This window comes from Salarias fasciatus, chromosome 12 (genome assembly GCF_902148845.1).
Source record: "Salarias fasciatus chromosome 12, fSalaFa1.1, whole genome shotgun sequence".
In the NCBI taxonomy this organism is placed as follows: Eukaryota; Metazoa; Chordata; class Actinopteri; order Blenniiformes; family Blenniidae; genus Salarias; species Salarias fasciatus.
Window position 1 is genome coordinate 8,186,211 of NC_043756.1, and position 17,719 is coordinate 8,203,929.

General features: G+C 46.7%; 1 protein-coding gene across 3 annotated transcripts in view; it reads left to right on the plus strand.

Annotated features, from left to right (window-relative positions):
• LOC115397898 (tetratricopeptide repeat protein 28) overlaps nt 1-17,719 on the plus strand; it is a 161,508-nt gene that overhangs the window by 98,491 nt on the left and 45,298 nt on the right. For all 3 annotated transcript variants that reach the window (XM_030104421.1, XM_030104422.1, XM_030104423.1), the window contains 3 exons: nt 170-317; nt 5,054-5,326; nt 6,571-6,701. In XM_030104421.1, coding sequence (XP_029960281.1) covers nt 170-317; nt 5,054-5,326; nt 6,571-6,701 — 552 coding nt within the window. The remainder of the gene's footprint in view (nt 1-169; nt 318-5,053; nt 5,327-6,570; nt 6,702-17,719) is intronic.

Below are 17,719 nucleotides of genomic sequence, written 5' to 3' on the forward strand. Positions count from 1 at the left end.
GGGAATACAAAGGAGAGAGGTGCCATGTTCGGAAAACTGCTCATGTGGAAAAAATGCAAATGGCGTGAAATGAGTGTGTCTGGTAATGTGTGTGAATAAAGCCCCACGCTTTGGCAGCAGACTGGTGTCCTGATAACTGACTGTTACTTCTCTCTCTCTCTCTCTGCAGGCATACTTCCGACAGGGTGTTGCCCTTCAGTACCTTGGTCGCCATGCCGACGCTCTGGCGGCCTTCGCTTCGGGGCTGGCCCAGGACCCCAAGAGCCTCCAGCTGCTGGTGGGCATGGTGGAAGCCGCCATGAAGTCACCGTTACGAGGTGAGGGACGCGGTGTCAGGTGCGCGCGCGTGGCGGCAGGTCCTCGCGTCTTCTCGTTTTGTCCTGCTGCAGCCTGAAAGCCTGTCTGGCGGACGCCGCTCGCGCTGTCAGTCAATACGTGCGTCGCGGTGACTTTAGCTGTCAGTTCTGAACCCGTCGTGCGGGCGGCTCGTCTCTCCATCTGCCCGTCTGGCCGTCTTTGTGACTGACTGCCGGTGTCAAGCGCTTACCTTCGGACTCGGAGGCCTGCAGCTTCAGCATATCGTATTGTCAGTCCGCTGATCACACACACAGATAGCCTGCTATCTTAATGAGCATCCCGCGCTAATTCCATTGTCTGCGTCTGACCCTGTGTAAGCCTTTTCCCTCAAGCGGAGTGGTTTAATAAGGACTGCATTCAGGTTGAGATTGACTTTAAAATGTAAAATTATTACTGTAATGTGTTACTATCTGTTGTATCAGGCGACTGCAGTGACCCGATTGTCCGTGAATAATCAGTATTTTCCAGCGTAATGAGCCTCCAAACAAACCTGGCAACAGTTTTATTTCAGATGACCACTGCAGAGGATTGACTATGCTTCAGATCTGGACTCCGCCGACTGCCAACGCAGACCGAGTCACCCTGCAGTCTTGCTTTGTCACCATCTCCTCGCCAGACCGTGCTGAAACTGCGCCTCTGAATAAATGTGGCCTTGTTTTATAATCCAAAAAATTACTCAACTGTGCAATGAGATCAGTAGCTCTGAAAGGCTTTGTTCAGTGAAAAATCAGTTTTTCCTTGATTGAATACAGGGTTGCTCTGAATATTTGTGTGCAAATGCAAAAAAAAAAAAAAAAAAAAAATGCAAAGAGAGTGAAGAATGGAAAGCCCATCTTAGTGACAGTGAGCGTATAAGCCTGTCATTGGAACCGAAACAAGAAAAGGGCTTGGGTGTGAGCCCAGACCTGAGCATTATGGACCAGAATGGGCCCTCTCAGTAGGGGAAAGACCAATGTTTAGCCCAAGCTATTTAGTCCCATAATTGTTTACCCTATTTCCCGGAGTGCCAGGCAGCCGCTGGAGGACCTAATCCAAGGTGCGGTGAGGAGAGGTAGCTGGGTCGCAGGATTAAGAGCAATGATCTTCTCAGAGGAGCTGCTGGCACTGGGGACGATAATCAATGTTACGCCGGCAAACAAGGGGGAGGGGGGGGGATAATCAGTGTTACTCAGCCCAAGTCCCTTGATAAGTGAAAGGCAGGTGAACGTGAGCGCTTTTCACCCCGTTTCTGCCTGCTTATAGGCAAGTTACAATCCCAGGATTCAGCTTGTTGATTTGGTCTCTTGCCAAATGAACTGGAGTCGTTCAGCACAGTGGGAAGTTTGCCATCATCTCTTAAGGAGATGGTTTCACCTTAAATCACATGTGCTGTGCATTTCCAGTCAAAGTTTACACATACATTTAAGGGGGCAAACCCTGGGCTTGTTTATTGAATGAAAACTTGTAATCCCTTTGTAATTGCGCTTGATTCCCCTGCACTGCACTGACTCTGTCTGTGAAGTCAATGTAGTTACAGTATTTGGCAAGAAAAGCCCCGATTGTATCTAGCAGTTCTTGCAGCGCTCACTTATCTCTGTCGTGTATCTTACCACACACATCTCCACACCCTGTGATGTTTTCAGTCCCCTCAAAGCAACGCTGTGTTTATTTTTTGCCATCGGGTGAACAGATCCAGTTGATTATATTCGTACCCCCAGAAAGAACAAATAAATTAATCACGATAGAGGAAGAGAAATAATGAACCTCCACGAACAATATTAAGGCATATGTCTTCCAGGAGTCGGCGTGTGTTGAAATCATCAAAGCATGCCTTACTTTCACAGCAATTTATTTTTGTATTGCATTTATGAATCCACAATTCTCAGTGTATCATACAATTCAGACGGCAACAAAGACGCGCAGCACAACATCACCTCACTTTTTTTCCCTTCAGTCTCTTTTCATCTACATCTTCAAACCTTCCTGGGAGCCGTTTCTCATCCTATATCAGCATTGTCCTGGCGTGGAAATAAACCCCTCACATCTCCATAAAACCATGGCAGTGTTTAGTTTTACTCCTCATCCTGACCCAGTTCTGTCTTTATTTCAGCTGTAAAGGGCCACAGAGTTTAAAGAGGCCATTAGTTGTTAATTATTGGATTGTTTCCCACATATGCTAACTTGAAAGGGGCTTTCAGTGGAAGATCCCTCCAGAAAAAACCTTAGAGGACATTGTTTCATGGTGAGGCTGCTATTGACCGAGGCCGGATCATTTGCTGTTAAAAGAGGGTTCGCTCGCTCCAGAACGTGGATCCTGTTCATTAGCAGCTGTCCTGCCGAGTTGCCTTTGAGCTGAATGGCTTTGATTTTTAAACACTACGAGCACCGTAGGGACGCTTATATAACTCGGCTTGACAGCGGACCTCCGTGGAGGGGAATTTGCCACCAAGATCTTATTAGTACTTCAAGAAAAAAGTGTGTTATTCCTCAGTTTTCTTAATGCCAAAAAAGTACATATTTTTAATTCAAAAAAGAACGTTATTTGAAAGTGTAACATTTTATGTTTTAATCAAAATATGAACAAACAATAAATATATAATAAATAAATTTAATAAATATGGGTTTTAACAAGCGACATGATCTTCTTTTCTCTGGTATGAAGGGCGTTATGATTTCATTTTAATAGTCCAGCCTGTTATTCCACATATGTTCAGTGCTGTTTTATCTCATTTTCTCTTGGTCTCGGGGTGCTGGACCTGGGCAATGGGTGCAGGCAGGACACACCCTGGACTTAAACTGGGAATCTGCAGTGCAGATCGCTACAAACAGCATTCAGAAATTATTGATGTTTTGTTATATTGTTCTTTTTGGGTTTGTCTTGTTATAATCCTTCATAAAATGCATATGGTTCTATAATTTTATCATAATTTGTGAGCACATATTTATAATTCTGCTAATCTTATTCGGTGATGTAGCACAGCAGTAGGTTACATATTTTTTTTTATATAACCCATTTTTTTTTGGGATAAAAATGTAACTGATGCAGTGGTATGTAGTTTTTTCGTCTTAGCTTTGACGAGCTGCCAATGTTACATCCTCAGTGCAGGAGGTAGTTTTTTTTTATTTTTTTTTATTTTTTACTTTGCATGAGAAAAGACAGAACACGCGTTCGAATGGGAGATTTTTCCTGCCTGCAACACTGCGTACATCCACACAAAGACGTGGCCTTGGCTGCAGCGTGAGACACAGGAGGGGATGTCAGGGCCGGAATGACTCACTGTTATAGCTTTGTGTTGTGACTTGTTTGCATGTCAATGAGGTGGAGGTTGTAATTCTTGCTTCTTGCCTTGATCGAAGGCTCAGCGTTGAGTACGTAAAGGCTTTATTCGTGTGCCAGGGTGCGAGCGAGAAGCAGAGTACTCTGCTGTAGTCTTAAGTACCTGTTTACGAATGCAGCAGTCATGACACCTTTAAAAAAAAAAAAAAAAAAAAAAAAAAAGGCAGCTCTCTGTGTTTGATTTATGACTCGGCTCTTGGTGTCACTCTGAAGGCAATTACAAGCTATGAATGGATATTATATGCACGCACTGTCTCGATAAGCACGACACTCTGCCAAGTGCAGGAAGAGAAGCGACGTTCTTGAAAGTGCATCATCAGTTATGCTTTTGAGTGCTTGTGTGGGGATGCATCTCCGATCGTGAGCTCGCGTGTGTGCGTGTGTGCATGTTTGTGAAATATTGAGTTGCTTCAGATATTTCGCCTGTGTACTTATTTCTAAATATTTGTTGAGACAAATAAAACCGAGTTGATGAAAGCCTGGCCCCGGTGATGAAACGTAGACTCCACACGTGGCCGCACATGCTAATTCATACCGGCACAGCCGGCTCTGTTCGGCATGCAGCCTCCTATAAACCTCTTTGACCTAATTAACTGCAGCACTCCTCAAAAATATTTGCAAATACGAGGCCATTCCCCAGATACGCTCCTATACATGAAGCCAAACATACCCACGGAGGCATCAATAGCCACAAGGACACACACATTCCTGGTCAAGCCTCGCTCGCTCCGCCTTCGTGTCGTCGGACGTTGCCGTGCGCCGAAGGGTTTTGTAATCTGAAGGGGCGGTGGATCTGGAATCCCACGCGGCCCGCCATTGATTTATGTCATTGTGTGCATTTTCAGCCTCTTCAGAGGTCACCTTGTGTGCCTCCTTTTGCTCTGCATTCCTTCTCTGCCGCTGCTCGTCTGCGCTCGCCGTGTTTGTTTCCCATATAACTCTTTAAGCTCTTTCTCGAAACCTTGTCACTGCTTTAGATAGAATCAAACAGACGTATCGACTGAAACAAAAAGCTGAGGTATCGTTTTGCTCTGTGAATTCTAAAGACCGCTTCCCACGGCGGTCGGCACTCCAGCCGTTTTTATGCATTTCTGTTGAAAAGGCGCAGAGAAATGGCTTATGTATCGAGTTGTTAGCTTGACAGTAAAAGCTTTCATTCAGTCAAGCTACACGCCGACAAAGCACCGCCATTACTTCATTAAAGCACAATCTGAATTCAGATTGCCGTCACTTTTGTCAAAGTTGGTAAACATGCAATACCATTACTGTCAGCCAGTCTCTGTCACTCTGTCAGAGCAAGTTTTTTTTTTTTTTTTTTTTTTTAAATATATTCTGTAGCCTGTTTCTCATTCCTGTCTTCCTGGTTTCTTTCTTGCGCAGATTCTCTCGAGCCCACCTATCAGCAGCTACAGAAGATGAAGCTGGACAAAAGTCCATTTGTGGTGGTGTCCGTGATCGGCCAGGAGCTGCTGACAGCCGGCCACCACACGGCCTCTGTTGTGGTGCTGGAAGCCGCTTTGAAGATCGGTACTTGCAGCCTGAAGCTGCGCGGCTCCGTCTTCTCGGCCCTCAGCAGCGCCCACTGGTCCCTGGGCAACACAGAGAAAAGTACCGGATACATGCAGCAGGACTTGGAGGTGGCCAAGACCTTAGGTGAGACCACAGAGTCAAACAAAGGCCTGCGTCTTTATTCACTCTTAGAATTTTGCTTCCCTTGATATACTTGAATGGAAATTTTTCATTTCAGCAGCCGAAATATGTAACCAAGAGTAACAGGCAAAAGAGGAAGTGAAGATTTAGAACGTTAACACATTTCATAGACTTGTTTCGCAGACATTTTGACATATTTACTGTTTATTCAAACATTCAAATTTGCACGTCTGACTGGTTTGTGATCAAATACCTGTAAACCAATAAATGACTGTAATTTCTGTTTATCGCGACTGAGCAAATGTTAGCACAGTCACATTGTAAACATCCACCCATCTTCTATTCCCGCTCCATCAGACCGGGGAAATGGAAAGCCAGAGTCTTTCCATCGCAGGACAAAAACAGAAACACAGATCCACAAACAAATTCACACCCGAGATCAGTTCTGGGTCACGGTTATTTCAGTGTGTTTTTTGATTATCAGAGGAACCCAGAGTAAGCCAGTGCAGTCACAGGAAGAACATGCAAACACAACAAAGAAAGGTCCAACAGTGTCAGCTTCTGTATAAGTGATTTCTTCTTCCTCTATACAGCTTAGATGTTCTTTTTTTGTCTTTATTTATAAATCTAAAAGTTCACAATTTAACTAACCATATCTTATTCTGTATCCTTGTTTAAAACTTGTCTGCCTTACTGTAAGTGTGGATCTTCCCTGTTGGTCTTAATGTACGAAGAGTGGAGACAATTTCTGGGAAAGAAAAAAAAAAATCAACTCAAGATCAGAAAAAAAAAAAAAAAAAAAAAAAGGAAGCAGAGAGTAGCACAGACTGGCTCCACTTCTCTTCACCCCCACGCAGTTTGACACATGACTGGGCCGAGCAGCTGGAGATAAGGAGCCGCGGCTCCCAGGTGAAGCGGAGGCTCGGGCCCAGGCTGTGGGGCCTCCGTCAGGCAGAAATAATAAGGCTTTCCCCTCTCACCCTCTGGAGCATTGAGATCAACACTACCAGCTGTCAGGAAAGCCGCTCCGCTGCTGAGAGCTCATAACGGCCGCTTTCCCTTTTAAGGCTGCAGCGGCATGTCGGTGGCATAGATGTGGTTCATCAGCTCGCTGCTCGGCGGCGGCGGCGGCGGCGGCGGGACAATGATGTGAAATAAACACCGTTTGCTTTGTAATCCCGCAGGCATGACTGTGGAGATTATTTTCATTTGTCCCACCATCTGTTTCTGTTCCTTACCTCTTTCAGGTGACCAAACCGGGGAATGCCGCGCTCACGGGAATCTGGGCTCGGCATTCTTCTCCAAGGGGAACTACCGCGAAGCGCTGACCAACCATCGCAACCAGCTGGTCCTGGCCATGAAGTTAAAGGACAGAGAGGTACGAAAACGCACGTTGGGAGCCCGTTACGGCGGTCTTGAAATAGAAAGAGCGCAGTCGTCGTCACTGTCGGGGAGAATCGGGGTTAGAAAGTTTCTTTGCGACTCTCTTCTCGTGTTGTTGTTGTGGGATTATGCTGCGCACAGCACTCCTCTGTTCTGGCGCTGTAGAGGGCGCCTGAAGGAGGAGTCTGAAGGACACCGGGATGCTGCTGCTCTTTGTCTATTTAAAAAAAAAAATATATGTGTCAAGTTTGTGCAGGGAACAGATGAAGGTGATGGGGGAGGAGAAGGAAGGAGGCAGTTGAAGGAAAGGCCAATAGGACGGCCTCAGCAGCTGCTTCGCCTTATTATCAATGCAAACCGTTTATGCAGATATTGTGCTGATGTTTATCTGGTTCACGAGGAAACGGTTCTGGGACTGAGCAACATATGCTTGTTATGGAATGTGATTTATAAAACATTGTTTTGGGGAGTGAGAGAGAGTAGGGGGGGAGAGGAGAACTTGAAAAGAGAAGCAGGGAAATGATTCGGACGGACCGATCTCCTTTTTCTTTTTCACTATTTGCTGCCCTCGCTCTCTTCTGACTGTCTCCCACTTCTCTGTCTGTTGCCGTCTGACCTCTGCGGTCATTGTTGGAGGGTGACAGGTGCTTGTTCCAACACAATTCCCGTCAGACGGGGAGAAGAATAGCTGCTGTTTCCCCTCCGTTCCTTATCCTCCCCAGCAGGCCGGCGGGCCGGCTTGTTTGTGTTGCCTGATATCAGGAGACATTTAAACAGTCCAGTAAAATGTAGCACAACGTGCCAGGATGAAACTCGCTGTTGAAGAATGACGCCAGAGGTGCCCTGGACATCGCTCGCTGCCACGGTGTGTGGATATGAGCGGGGCATAAGCACGAGTGTGAGTCCACAGTCGTCGCTGCCAAATACTGTTTTGATTCTGGCCGTGAGTCTGTATTCATCTCCACTACACTCAGTTTCCCGACAAATTTTTGCTTTTAAAGCTTTTTTTTTTTACAGTAGTGTGAGTGTATCAGGACAACAGTCACTAAGCTCAGGAAAACAATGCTCAAACCGCCCTAATTGACCACATATGAATACAGGAGCGTCCCTGCGCCTGCTGGAGGTCACTGAATAGCACAAATACTTACATCAAACACTAAATGTCCCAGTTGGCTCAGTGCAGCCCGGTCTGCTGCCCCGTCTCTCCTCTTGTTCGTCTGCAGGCCCCCTAATCAGAGTCATATGTGTGTCACACCACCTGGTCTCCCTCAGAACACACTGGAGCCTGGTGGATACCTCATTATAGTCAGCCCGGTGTTTTTGTTTCTGATGTGGACTTTTTATCTGGCCTCTCTGAAGCTGAGGTCACTTCCTAGAGGCCCGGGGACAGGATGTTGTTTCGGACTGGATTTCCAGCGTTCGGCCTGCAGTCTACGAGCACTGAGAGAACTGAGAAAGACAAAAGACATAGCGGTGATTTCAGTCCACAGCGGCTCTTCAGGAATTTCTGCTATTTGTGCAGTGAAACAACTGTGATTAATGTGTGGCAGTTACAGAGAATATCCCGACTCTAATGAAATCATATATGCAGCGAAATGCTTGATGTGATAAAAGGACCTGGTGGACCATGTGGCTTTGATACGGCGCCGGATGTGGGTTTTGATTCTGCTCAGCTTAAGGTTTTGATCATGAGACCGAAACGCTTGGAAGAAGATAACAGATGCATTGAAATGCATTCTGTGAACTTGAAACTGTTTTTGATGTGTGTTTTGTGTATTTCTAGGTTTGTATCTGTGTGTGTTGAAATGTGTGCAAGCTTTCTATGTGCATTGATGTGAATTGAATTACTGTTGTAAGGACCTAGATGTGTTCTTATTGAGAGAATCATTAAAAACGTCAGATGAAAACGTGCTTTGAGATTAGACTAAGGTAAAAAAAATTAGGATTAGGCAACAGGTAGATTTTGAGTCACAGCTGCCAGAGGGTAGGGAACACACAACGTGTGTGTATCCCAGCTTTGTATTTGTAAATCTTTTGGCGTACAGATTTTAATGAGATTGTACCCATCAAGTTAATTGCTGACATCTGGACAGGTGTTGACGTCTTCACAGAGCAGTGAGACAAGTCGCAGAGCGAGCCGTACGGGTCTTAAAGAAATCCCCAGAGATAATCAAAGAGCATCTCTGCGCTGCGCCTTTCTGAGCACTTTCCCTGCCACTGAATAATAACTCTTCGTCCTGATTTAACTGTCAAAATGTTTACTACCAACAGCCATCAGATCATTGGACTAATTGCATTTGTGGATCGTGTTGTGGCGCCGTTTCTTCTGGGTCATTATCAGTACAGCATGTACTGGTCTATATGTCTGCTAATGCTGACTGTATTACGACTGTATAAGAGAGCATTTTGGTGTAAAGCTTTGGTCTACCACAACAGTGAGTAATGTCTAATCCAGGGTGAACGGTGGCCTGCCCGTGATGAAGGAGCAGGGAGAGACAAAAAGCAGGAATCCTTTATGAGTGTTCCCAATAAATCAAGAGGCAGTACAGTACCAGGGTCCTGTTATATCAGCAAGGACAACTGGCTTCAGATCTCTTTTCATCTTCTTATAAATGGAAAATCTCTGTCCTGGCTCTTTGTGGTAAATGTATAGTTTTGGCCCTTTGCCGCCGACTGACCATCGAACTCAATGCCACTAACAGATCATTATGGGTCTGATCTGGAAATTCGATGAAGATTAAAAGTTGTAAAAAAAAAAAAAAAAAAAAAAAATAGAAAAGAAAAACAAAACAGAGAAGGACTAGCATGAAAAAGGCTCAGAGAGCGAGTGTGCTGTCATCCGCCACTGGGACTGGGAGCCACGGTCCAAACCAGTGAGGTCATGTTCTAGCGTGAAGTTTGTGTTTTTCTTTAGCTCACTGACTTTTGGAAATTTCCTTAGCAGATTTTCAGCTGTCATACATAGAGCGGATAGAATATAAAGTCGCTCTCTGGTCTTTCTAGGTGCGTTAGTCTTTTTTTTTTCCCCCAACTTTTGTTTTTGTCCCAGTTTTCACACCTGGTGTTATCCGAGACCTGCCAGTACTCAAATTTAACAAAGGCCTTCTCTGTCATTGTAAAACAAAGCTGTTAAACTAGGTCTATCCTCGCTGTTCTCCTTCTCTCCTCTGTCGTGTCTGTGACGTTTTCGTCTTAAATACTGGGTTTAGCTAGAAGGAGGTAACCCCTAATTTGGGGTGTGAGTATTTAGGAGAAACTGAGGCGGGCTGACAGTGGTGTGCTCTGTAATTATGTCTTGTGTGAAGTTATAAAGAGTCTTCGATGCCGACTCCCCCGACCCAACGCTGAAATGGAAATCAGAATCAGGAGAAAGCAAAGAGGGATACGAGCTGTGTGTGTGTGTGTGTGTGTTTTTTTCTCTTTCCATTGGCTCTGCAGTTCAACTCTGTCTCCTACTATTCTCTTTCCTCACTCAGCCTTTGTTTATCTAGGCTCTGTCTTTCTTTCACTCCATCTGCCGCAAGGAATTTGCTCAAACTTTGCCCCTCGCTCTGAAAGTGACACAGACCATTTCATCATGAGTGTTTATCTTGCTTCTTGTTTGGGGCTGTGCGGATCCTCCCGGACCCGAGCCGGTATAATGAGGCCGAGGGCTGAGAGGCGAGCCTCTAAATCCAGGGTGAGGTGGAGCGTTAGGAGTGGGTGTTCCTCGTGTCAAGGTCAGGGTTTGTCAGTGTTTGTCGGTGCTCCAGCCGAGGAGGGGATCATTAAGGAGTCATTAGAGTATGGACATGTGCCTTCACTGCCTTTCTTGGGGCTCACACTAATAGATGATGGCAGAAGTGGGGAATTTGGCACCCTTGTCTCTTTTCTTTAGCCTCCACTGATTTCCTGATTAAGAGAGAGGATTTGGGATTACAGAAACTTAATTTGACTGAAGTGTTGGGTGGGGGAGCTGAAGATCAGTGCCCCACGAAATGAAGAGCAACACCTCTCCTGTTCACCGTGCACACTCCATAAGGCAAGGCAGTTTGTAAGTGCACTCAGCTGTTGATATTACTTTTCTCGTGAAACAGAGTACGGCCACAAACAAAAAGTACCTGGTTCCTCGCCTCCCATTGTGCCGGACCGAGACGTGGAGGCGGCCATAGTCTCGCGGCATGTCCAGCCCGCTGTGCCTTAATGACACACAGGCTCTCCTCGGCCCACTGGCTCAGAACTGCTTTACAGCAGCTCGCTTTAGCCATGAATCATGGGAGATGGACGGCAGGCATCAGCCAATGGGCCATGACCAGAACTGGAGAGCAAGGAGGGTGTGCATGTGATGGTGTGCAAACACGTGTGTGTGCGCGTGCGTCTGCTTTAATGGGCACACACATCTGCTTACCCATAGTCCAGTGTCACGTGTGTGTGTGTGTGTGTGTGTGTGTGTGTGTGTCATGTTATGCTTACATGCGTGCTTGTCTTGGAAGATTTCAGTGAAAACACATTACGAACATATCTTTGGAGTTGTGTAGGAATGTAATGGTGCTCGTTACAAGCTGAGATGTTTTTCAGCCTAAGCTGCTCTGAGCTGCCGTCGAGGTTTCCTCCGGTGCGGGTCGCGGTGTAAAGCCGTACATACCGAGCTGCGCTGCACGGCAGACCGTTGACCCCGAACATGGCGCTCTTTGTGTCCGTGCACGGCAGAGTCAGGGTTCATAAACATGTATTTTTCCCACCCTGTGTGCGTATGTCCCGCGTATGCAAACCTGTGTGTTTGCGGTGAACATTTGCTGCATTCGAGGTGACGCAGCGTTGTGTCTCCCCCAGTGGAGCATTTGGAAGGCTGTCAGAGAGATGAATGACTGCCGTTATATCGACTTCTGCTCTCCGCCGCCGCCGCCTCCTCCTTCTCTCTCTCTCTCTCCTCAGCTCCCCATGCTGCGTCTCCTTTCCTCCACCCTTCTACATCAGTTTCACTCCTTCCATTATTTTCTCTTACAATTCCTTGCTTACACAACTCTTGTTTACCTTATTTTTTTTCATCTTCTTTCTCTTCTCATTTCCGGTTTGTTTCACTCTTTCTCCATTTTCATGGAGTCACAGACCATGTCACCATATTTTTTTCTTTTACAAAGAGCTAATGCATTTCACTTTAAGTATTTGCCATCATTGGCTTTTTTTTAAATTCACAGTGCAAAGCTAAATCTTCTTGATTTACTGATTAAAGTATTGATAGGCAAGCATCACAAACGCCGCCGCTAATACGCCTCTAAAAGGACCTTAATCTAAACACTGCTGGGCTTTGCGTCGATTGAACCGTCCATAGTTGGGACGTCGAGTGATTTGTCTGGAATATTACAACTTGTCTGTCTTTTTCATCCCTTGCTGCTTGAATCAATTGCAATACAGAGGGATAGATCAGATAACAAATAAGCAGTGACACGGTCACACGAGGCTCCTTTGCTTTCTGATACTGTGTTGTGATGCAGGTTATGATTATAGATGACAGCCAGCAGACGCACACACGGATAGCGCTCATCACCGGGATGCTCCTCGGGGTTTCCTCTGTGCCACAGGACGCCGACCGCGCCATAGATATTTTAATCATTAGGAAAATCAAATGTCCCATCATTAATTTTGGCACGAGGATTTGATGTCATGTGGCGAGAGAGAGAGAAGAGGGATGAAGACGGAACGTGCCAGCTCGTCTTCTCCCGACAATAGGTGACAATAACAAATGAATCTCGATTAAAGGTGCCAGCCAGTGGAACGTTAGTTCACCGGGCCCTGATTGAAACGAATAGCATGCGAGTCCAGCCAAACGCAGCGCTCCCACCTCCACTCTCCAGCGCTTCGAGTGGTCCCACCACGGCGCTCACTTTCTGGAGAGCTTGCAAGTGGTCCAGAGGGGCTGGGTAATGTGTTGGCTTTCCGTCTGTGTGATTAATTCATTATCTGATCACATCAGTGTAATCCTTATTACAGAGTTGGTGAGTCATTTTCATGTAAATTCTGATTACCGCCATCAGGGCAATCTGAGTGTTATTCACTGGTGACCAACAACAAAAAAGAAGTGCATCAGGGTCCAGACTCGGCACAGACCTCCCAGTTAAACCTGGCATTCCCCCTCCTCCTCCTCCTCCTCCTCCTCCTCCTCCTCCTCCTCCTCCTCCTCCTCCTCCTCCTCCTCCTCCTTCCCTTAGGCCGTAGTCCAGCCCAGCCCACATCCAGCCCGGCCAGAGAGCCATTTAAAGCTCTGGAACTGCATCCCTTTCTCCATCCCGATCGATAGTGAAGCTGTCAGCAAGACAAATGGAGGCTTTAGGAAGTCCATTTTAATGAAGGAGAAGGAGCAAAGGAAAGAGAGGTACTGGGGAAAAAAAAGGTGGGGGCAGAAGGTAGTTATAAAAGGGCGGAGGAAAAGAGCGAGCGAGCCAGAGAGTGAGAGAGGCAGGCCCAAGACGTGTGTATGTGTTGATTGAACGTGTGTGTAAAATTATGTGTGTACTGTGTAATACTGTCCAGTGTGACAAGAGTTGGGGAGAGGTGAATGGGGTTGATTTAGCTACAGTAAGACCCATTTCTAGCCCAGCAGTGTGAAATGGCTCCTTAGCTACAGTGGCTTGTAAAGCAAAGCCCAACACAGAAACCTATATTAGTGGACTGAGGGGATTTTATCTGGCCGGCACACTGACACCACCTCGAGTCCGCTGGCTCGTGAATCATGTCAGCCGCTCTGTTGGTGAAGAGACATTGTTGTGATAAGGGAGAGCCACATATCCAACACAACTCCCTCTGCAACTGCCCTCTTCCAAGACACGTTTCCAACATTTGCATTTAGAAGATGTCGAGATGTAGCATAGATTTTTGCTAATGTCGCGGGCTGTTTGTATTCAGCCTGTTTACGTGGCATTGTGAGGTGATACGATTTGTCTCATGTCAATATGCAAAAAGGGGCTGCATGCTAATTGGTGATTAGGAGTTGGGGTCAGAGGTTAGTCACAGCCGCTGCTGTGGACCAACAATTTCCTCTGGGTTGCTGCCCGGACGAGATTGTTGGTCTGGAGCAATTACTGGCCCTGATTAGTCGGCACGCCTGTGGAAATGATTGTCAATTTATGCATATCAACAAATACCTGCTCGAGTTTGTTCGTGTGCCCAGCAACCTGAAAAAAAAAAAAAAGTCCGCTGACGTCCGCTGACTGCTAATACATACCAGTGCAATGAAAAGAACACATGAGCTGCTGTGAGTTCCTATGATGCATTGTTTTTTGTTCTCCGTTCCCCTCGTGATATCCCTGGAACTGGATGAATTGTAAAGAAATGCCCCCCCCCCCTTCCTCCTTTGCCTTCCTCAGATCTTTTAAGAGTGAAGCCAAAGATAGAAATCAGATTAGTCCTAACTGCTCGGCCATCTGTAAGCTAGAGATGAGCTTGTCCTCGGAGATAAGGTGAAATTCAGATGGCGGCGTTTCGGACCGGTCCATCTGTGTTTTGGGGAACGGTTTCTCTTTTACAAGGGGACCCGGGGTCTTCCACAGCGGGGCGAGGGCAGTGCCGATGCAAAGCGTTTGATGTTTGCATTATATATGGCAGCGGCACACACGGGGATGTAGGAGACGGCATTTTTGCAGAGTGAAGAAATGGTCTTTTGCAAGCCTCTGACTTGGTGCCAAAGACGGGGATTATAGCTCCTCAGTTTGGCTGGGCTCACGCCTCCGAACATCTCTCGTACACCGAGATGCGCTCTCTTCCTCACTCGGCGTCTGTACAGTCTCATCTTTAGCTTTCGTCCCCAGTTACAGCCGTGTCAGCATTCTTGTCCTTGTGGCACAGTGTCCAGACCTTCCTCCGTCTCTCTTGGACGGGAGCCCTGTGTCTGAATGAGGAGGTGGAATGTGTCTTTGTGGAAAGCCCTCAGAGAAAGCAATAAAATGGAGAGAAAATACGAGGCCCCGAGTGAGTGAAATGAAAGTACTCCATCTTAGGAGGGGACGGAGGCCTACGGGTTCTGCTTATACTTGACCTTGCAGCACACACAGTATGGTCTCTAAATAACAGTCAGGACAGAGCCCAACTGGCTGCACATCGGCCTCAGAAAGAGACTGTAGATGTGTTTTCTCAAATATATATATATAAATAAAAAAAGTCCAAGAGAAATCAAGGTTGTAAAATATTCAATAGACGGGCCTGAGGAAAATTCTACTGTGGTTCATATTGTCGTTGCCTCGGTTAGTTTTGGGAGGCAGCTGTTCCTGGTGCTGTCAGCAGATCCAACTGCAAGACACTTCTGTGGAGGAATGACTGTTTTATTAATTATACGGCGCAGCATATCATTCTGTTTACCTTTCTTTGATCAAGATTTGATTATTCATGTATGCTGTGACAGTTACTGCCGGAGATATTAACGTGTTGTTTTTGATATAGTCCATTTCCTTTGTTTTTCCTCGACTCTATTAGCATTTTGATCGTCCCTGACGAGAGCGAGCTGCACAGGCGACCGGCATCCTCCAGTTTTACGATATGTTACTCGAGAGAGAAGCCTGGGTTTAGAAAGTACGCTCATGGCTCGCTGCTGCTCGTAAAGCTCGCGGTACTAATTCAAAGTGACTGAAATGAGCGGCGGACACTGTGGTAAGGTGAATTCTGGCATGGTCAAGCCATCCTAGTGTGTTCATTAAACAGGAAATCTAAAAATCGAGCAGGAAACACAGAGTGTTAAGGAGTGAGGAAGACGTGCTGTTACCACACTCCATGGAAATTACACCCTTGACAACAGAAGTGATTCTTAGTTTTATAATTTTCCTGCAAATTGGTCATAATTGGCTCATATTGTGTTTGATATCAAACTTGATTTTACAGGCTGCACACAGCTGCTTGTGTCTATTATGCCATGAGATTGCAAAGTGTGTGTGTGTGTGTGTGTGTGTGTGTGTGTGTGTGTGTGTGTGTGTGTATAATGAGCTGGGCATCTGTGAATATGTGCATGGGCACGTTTTTGACTTCATCGCCATTCAGAGAGGCTTAGCGTGATTAGAGTAGTGTGATCCTCTGAAGAGTTAATGATGAGAGAAGCAGTAGCTCCGCAGAGGCCAATCACACAGCAGCCTCTGACAGCATGCGGAGGCTTATCTCGCTTCGTGTATTGTGTGCGTGTTTGCGTGCAGCTCCGTGTGTGCGTTGCATGGGGTTCAACGCGTGGGAACATATATGATGGGATTCAGCTATCATTGCTCACATGATAGTGTATGTTATCATCTTCCCTGAACACCATTAGAATATGCATGACTCCTTTGTCTCGGTGTTTGACATTTGGGAGTTTATGGACATGCAAAGCAGAATCCATAATCATATAGCTTCATTATGCTCGTGTCAGAAGGAGCCAGCAGAGGAGAGGCTTCTGGTACCTCCGGGTCTAGTTCAGGGCTGCGCATCACGCTGGGGAAGGCCACTGGCGGCTTCCCCCTCCTTGTACTCCGTGGGATTGACTGACAAGCTTAATGACACTGTCGGGGTTGCAGCGTGTCTCCAACTCATTTTCGAATGTGATTGAAGTTCGCAGTGGGTAGCTTTTCATCAGTGTTGAGCAGACAAAAGGGACCTTTCCAGCGTTGTCTTTGTATGCGTGTGCAGTTTGTGTGTTTGCACATGTATGCCCGCAGCGCGGGAGTGATGCGCCAGAGAAAAATCACTTTATGGCTGTTATCCGGACTGTGCAGGAATCTCACGTTTCCCGAGATGATGAGTTTTGTATGGGCTCGTCTCCAGTGTGTACTCTGCTTGTTTATTGCGGGCCATATACACAGGACTGCATTCAGGCAGACACTGAAGAGTGGATACGGCACAAATAAGACTTTATGACTGGGTCAGTGTGTCATTAAATCAAATTGCCTTTGTTTAGTTTGCAAAAATCTGCAAGACTTATAACAAGGGGAAAATTCGAGGAGAGGGCTGTCAGGATTGAATGAGTGCAGGAGCAATAAAGTATATGTTTGAGAAGCAGGCTTTCTGAGGGCGCAGGGGCTGTGCAGCTCAGCAGATTCAGTTAGGCTCTGGTTACAGCCCACCTTAGCTCCAAACCGTTCGCTGCCGCAGATGTGGGATGAGTCATGTAATAGTTGTTGCTGTTGGCTCAGATGTACCTCCAACGTCCGCCTCCTTCCCACCCCTTCTTTTTCGTTTCCAGCCCTTTTTCTGCTCCCTTTAACCAGTCCGCTTGCCTTTGTTCGGCAGCAGTTTGGCGCGTGTTGCGGCGGCGAAGCCTGCGTCCCGTCACCTCACGGCAGAGCAGAACCGGCCTGTTGTTGTTCCGTCACTCCCGCGTGAAGCAGCCAATCCACCTCCGATAAATTCTCACTTTGTTCCACGACACACTGGTGTTTTTTCCTATCGTTTCTGCCTTCAACCAGAAGCAGAGTTTGACGGGTCCTCGTGCATCTGCTCTGAGTCAGCTGACGCTCAGAACCTGCCCGGCGGACACGTTTCTCCCACCTGGAGCGCGGCCGATTAGCTTTAGCTCGTCCTCGGAGGGGGGAGAGTTTAACGGAGCCAAGTGTTCCTCCTACATTGGCAAATCCCCGTTCTTTCATTGCGTGACCTGAACACAACAGACATTCCAGAAAAATCAGGCCTCCAAATTCCAACACAGTCCCTGCAGAGTGTTTGGTAAACATACCCCCCCCCCCCCCCCCCCCCCCCCCCCCCCTCTGCTCTCTGTCTCGCTCTCGCCCTGCCTCCTTATTCCCTGAACATTTCTTTTCCCTGAAATTTCCTCCATCTATCTTTCTTCATTAGGACTTGTTGCTCTTTTTTTTTTTTTTTCCTCTTAAGGCTTGTATTAATGCAGCAGAGACAGCTGTGAGTTTGTGTGTGGGAGTTTCCTTGGATGTTTTTTTATTTTTTTATTTTTGGCCACATGACTCGTTTTAGGAGCAGGAATCGGCTCTAAGCGAATGTGCATCTCTGGCGGCTCGGCTGAGATGCCAACTTAATTTGTGGCTGAAGGGCTGTAACAAAAGCCAATCACCC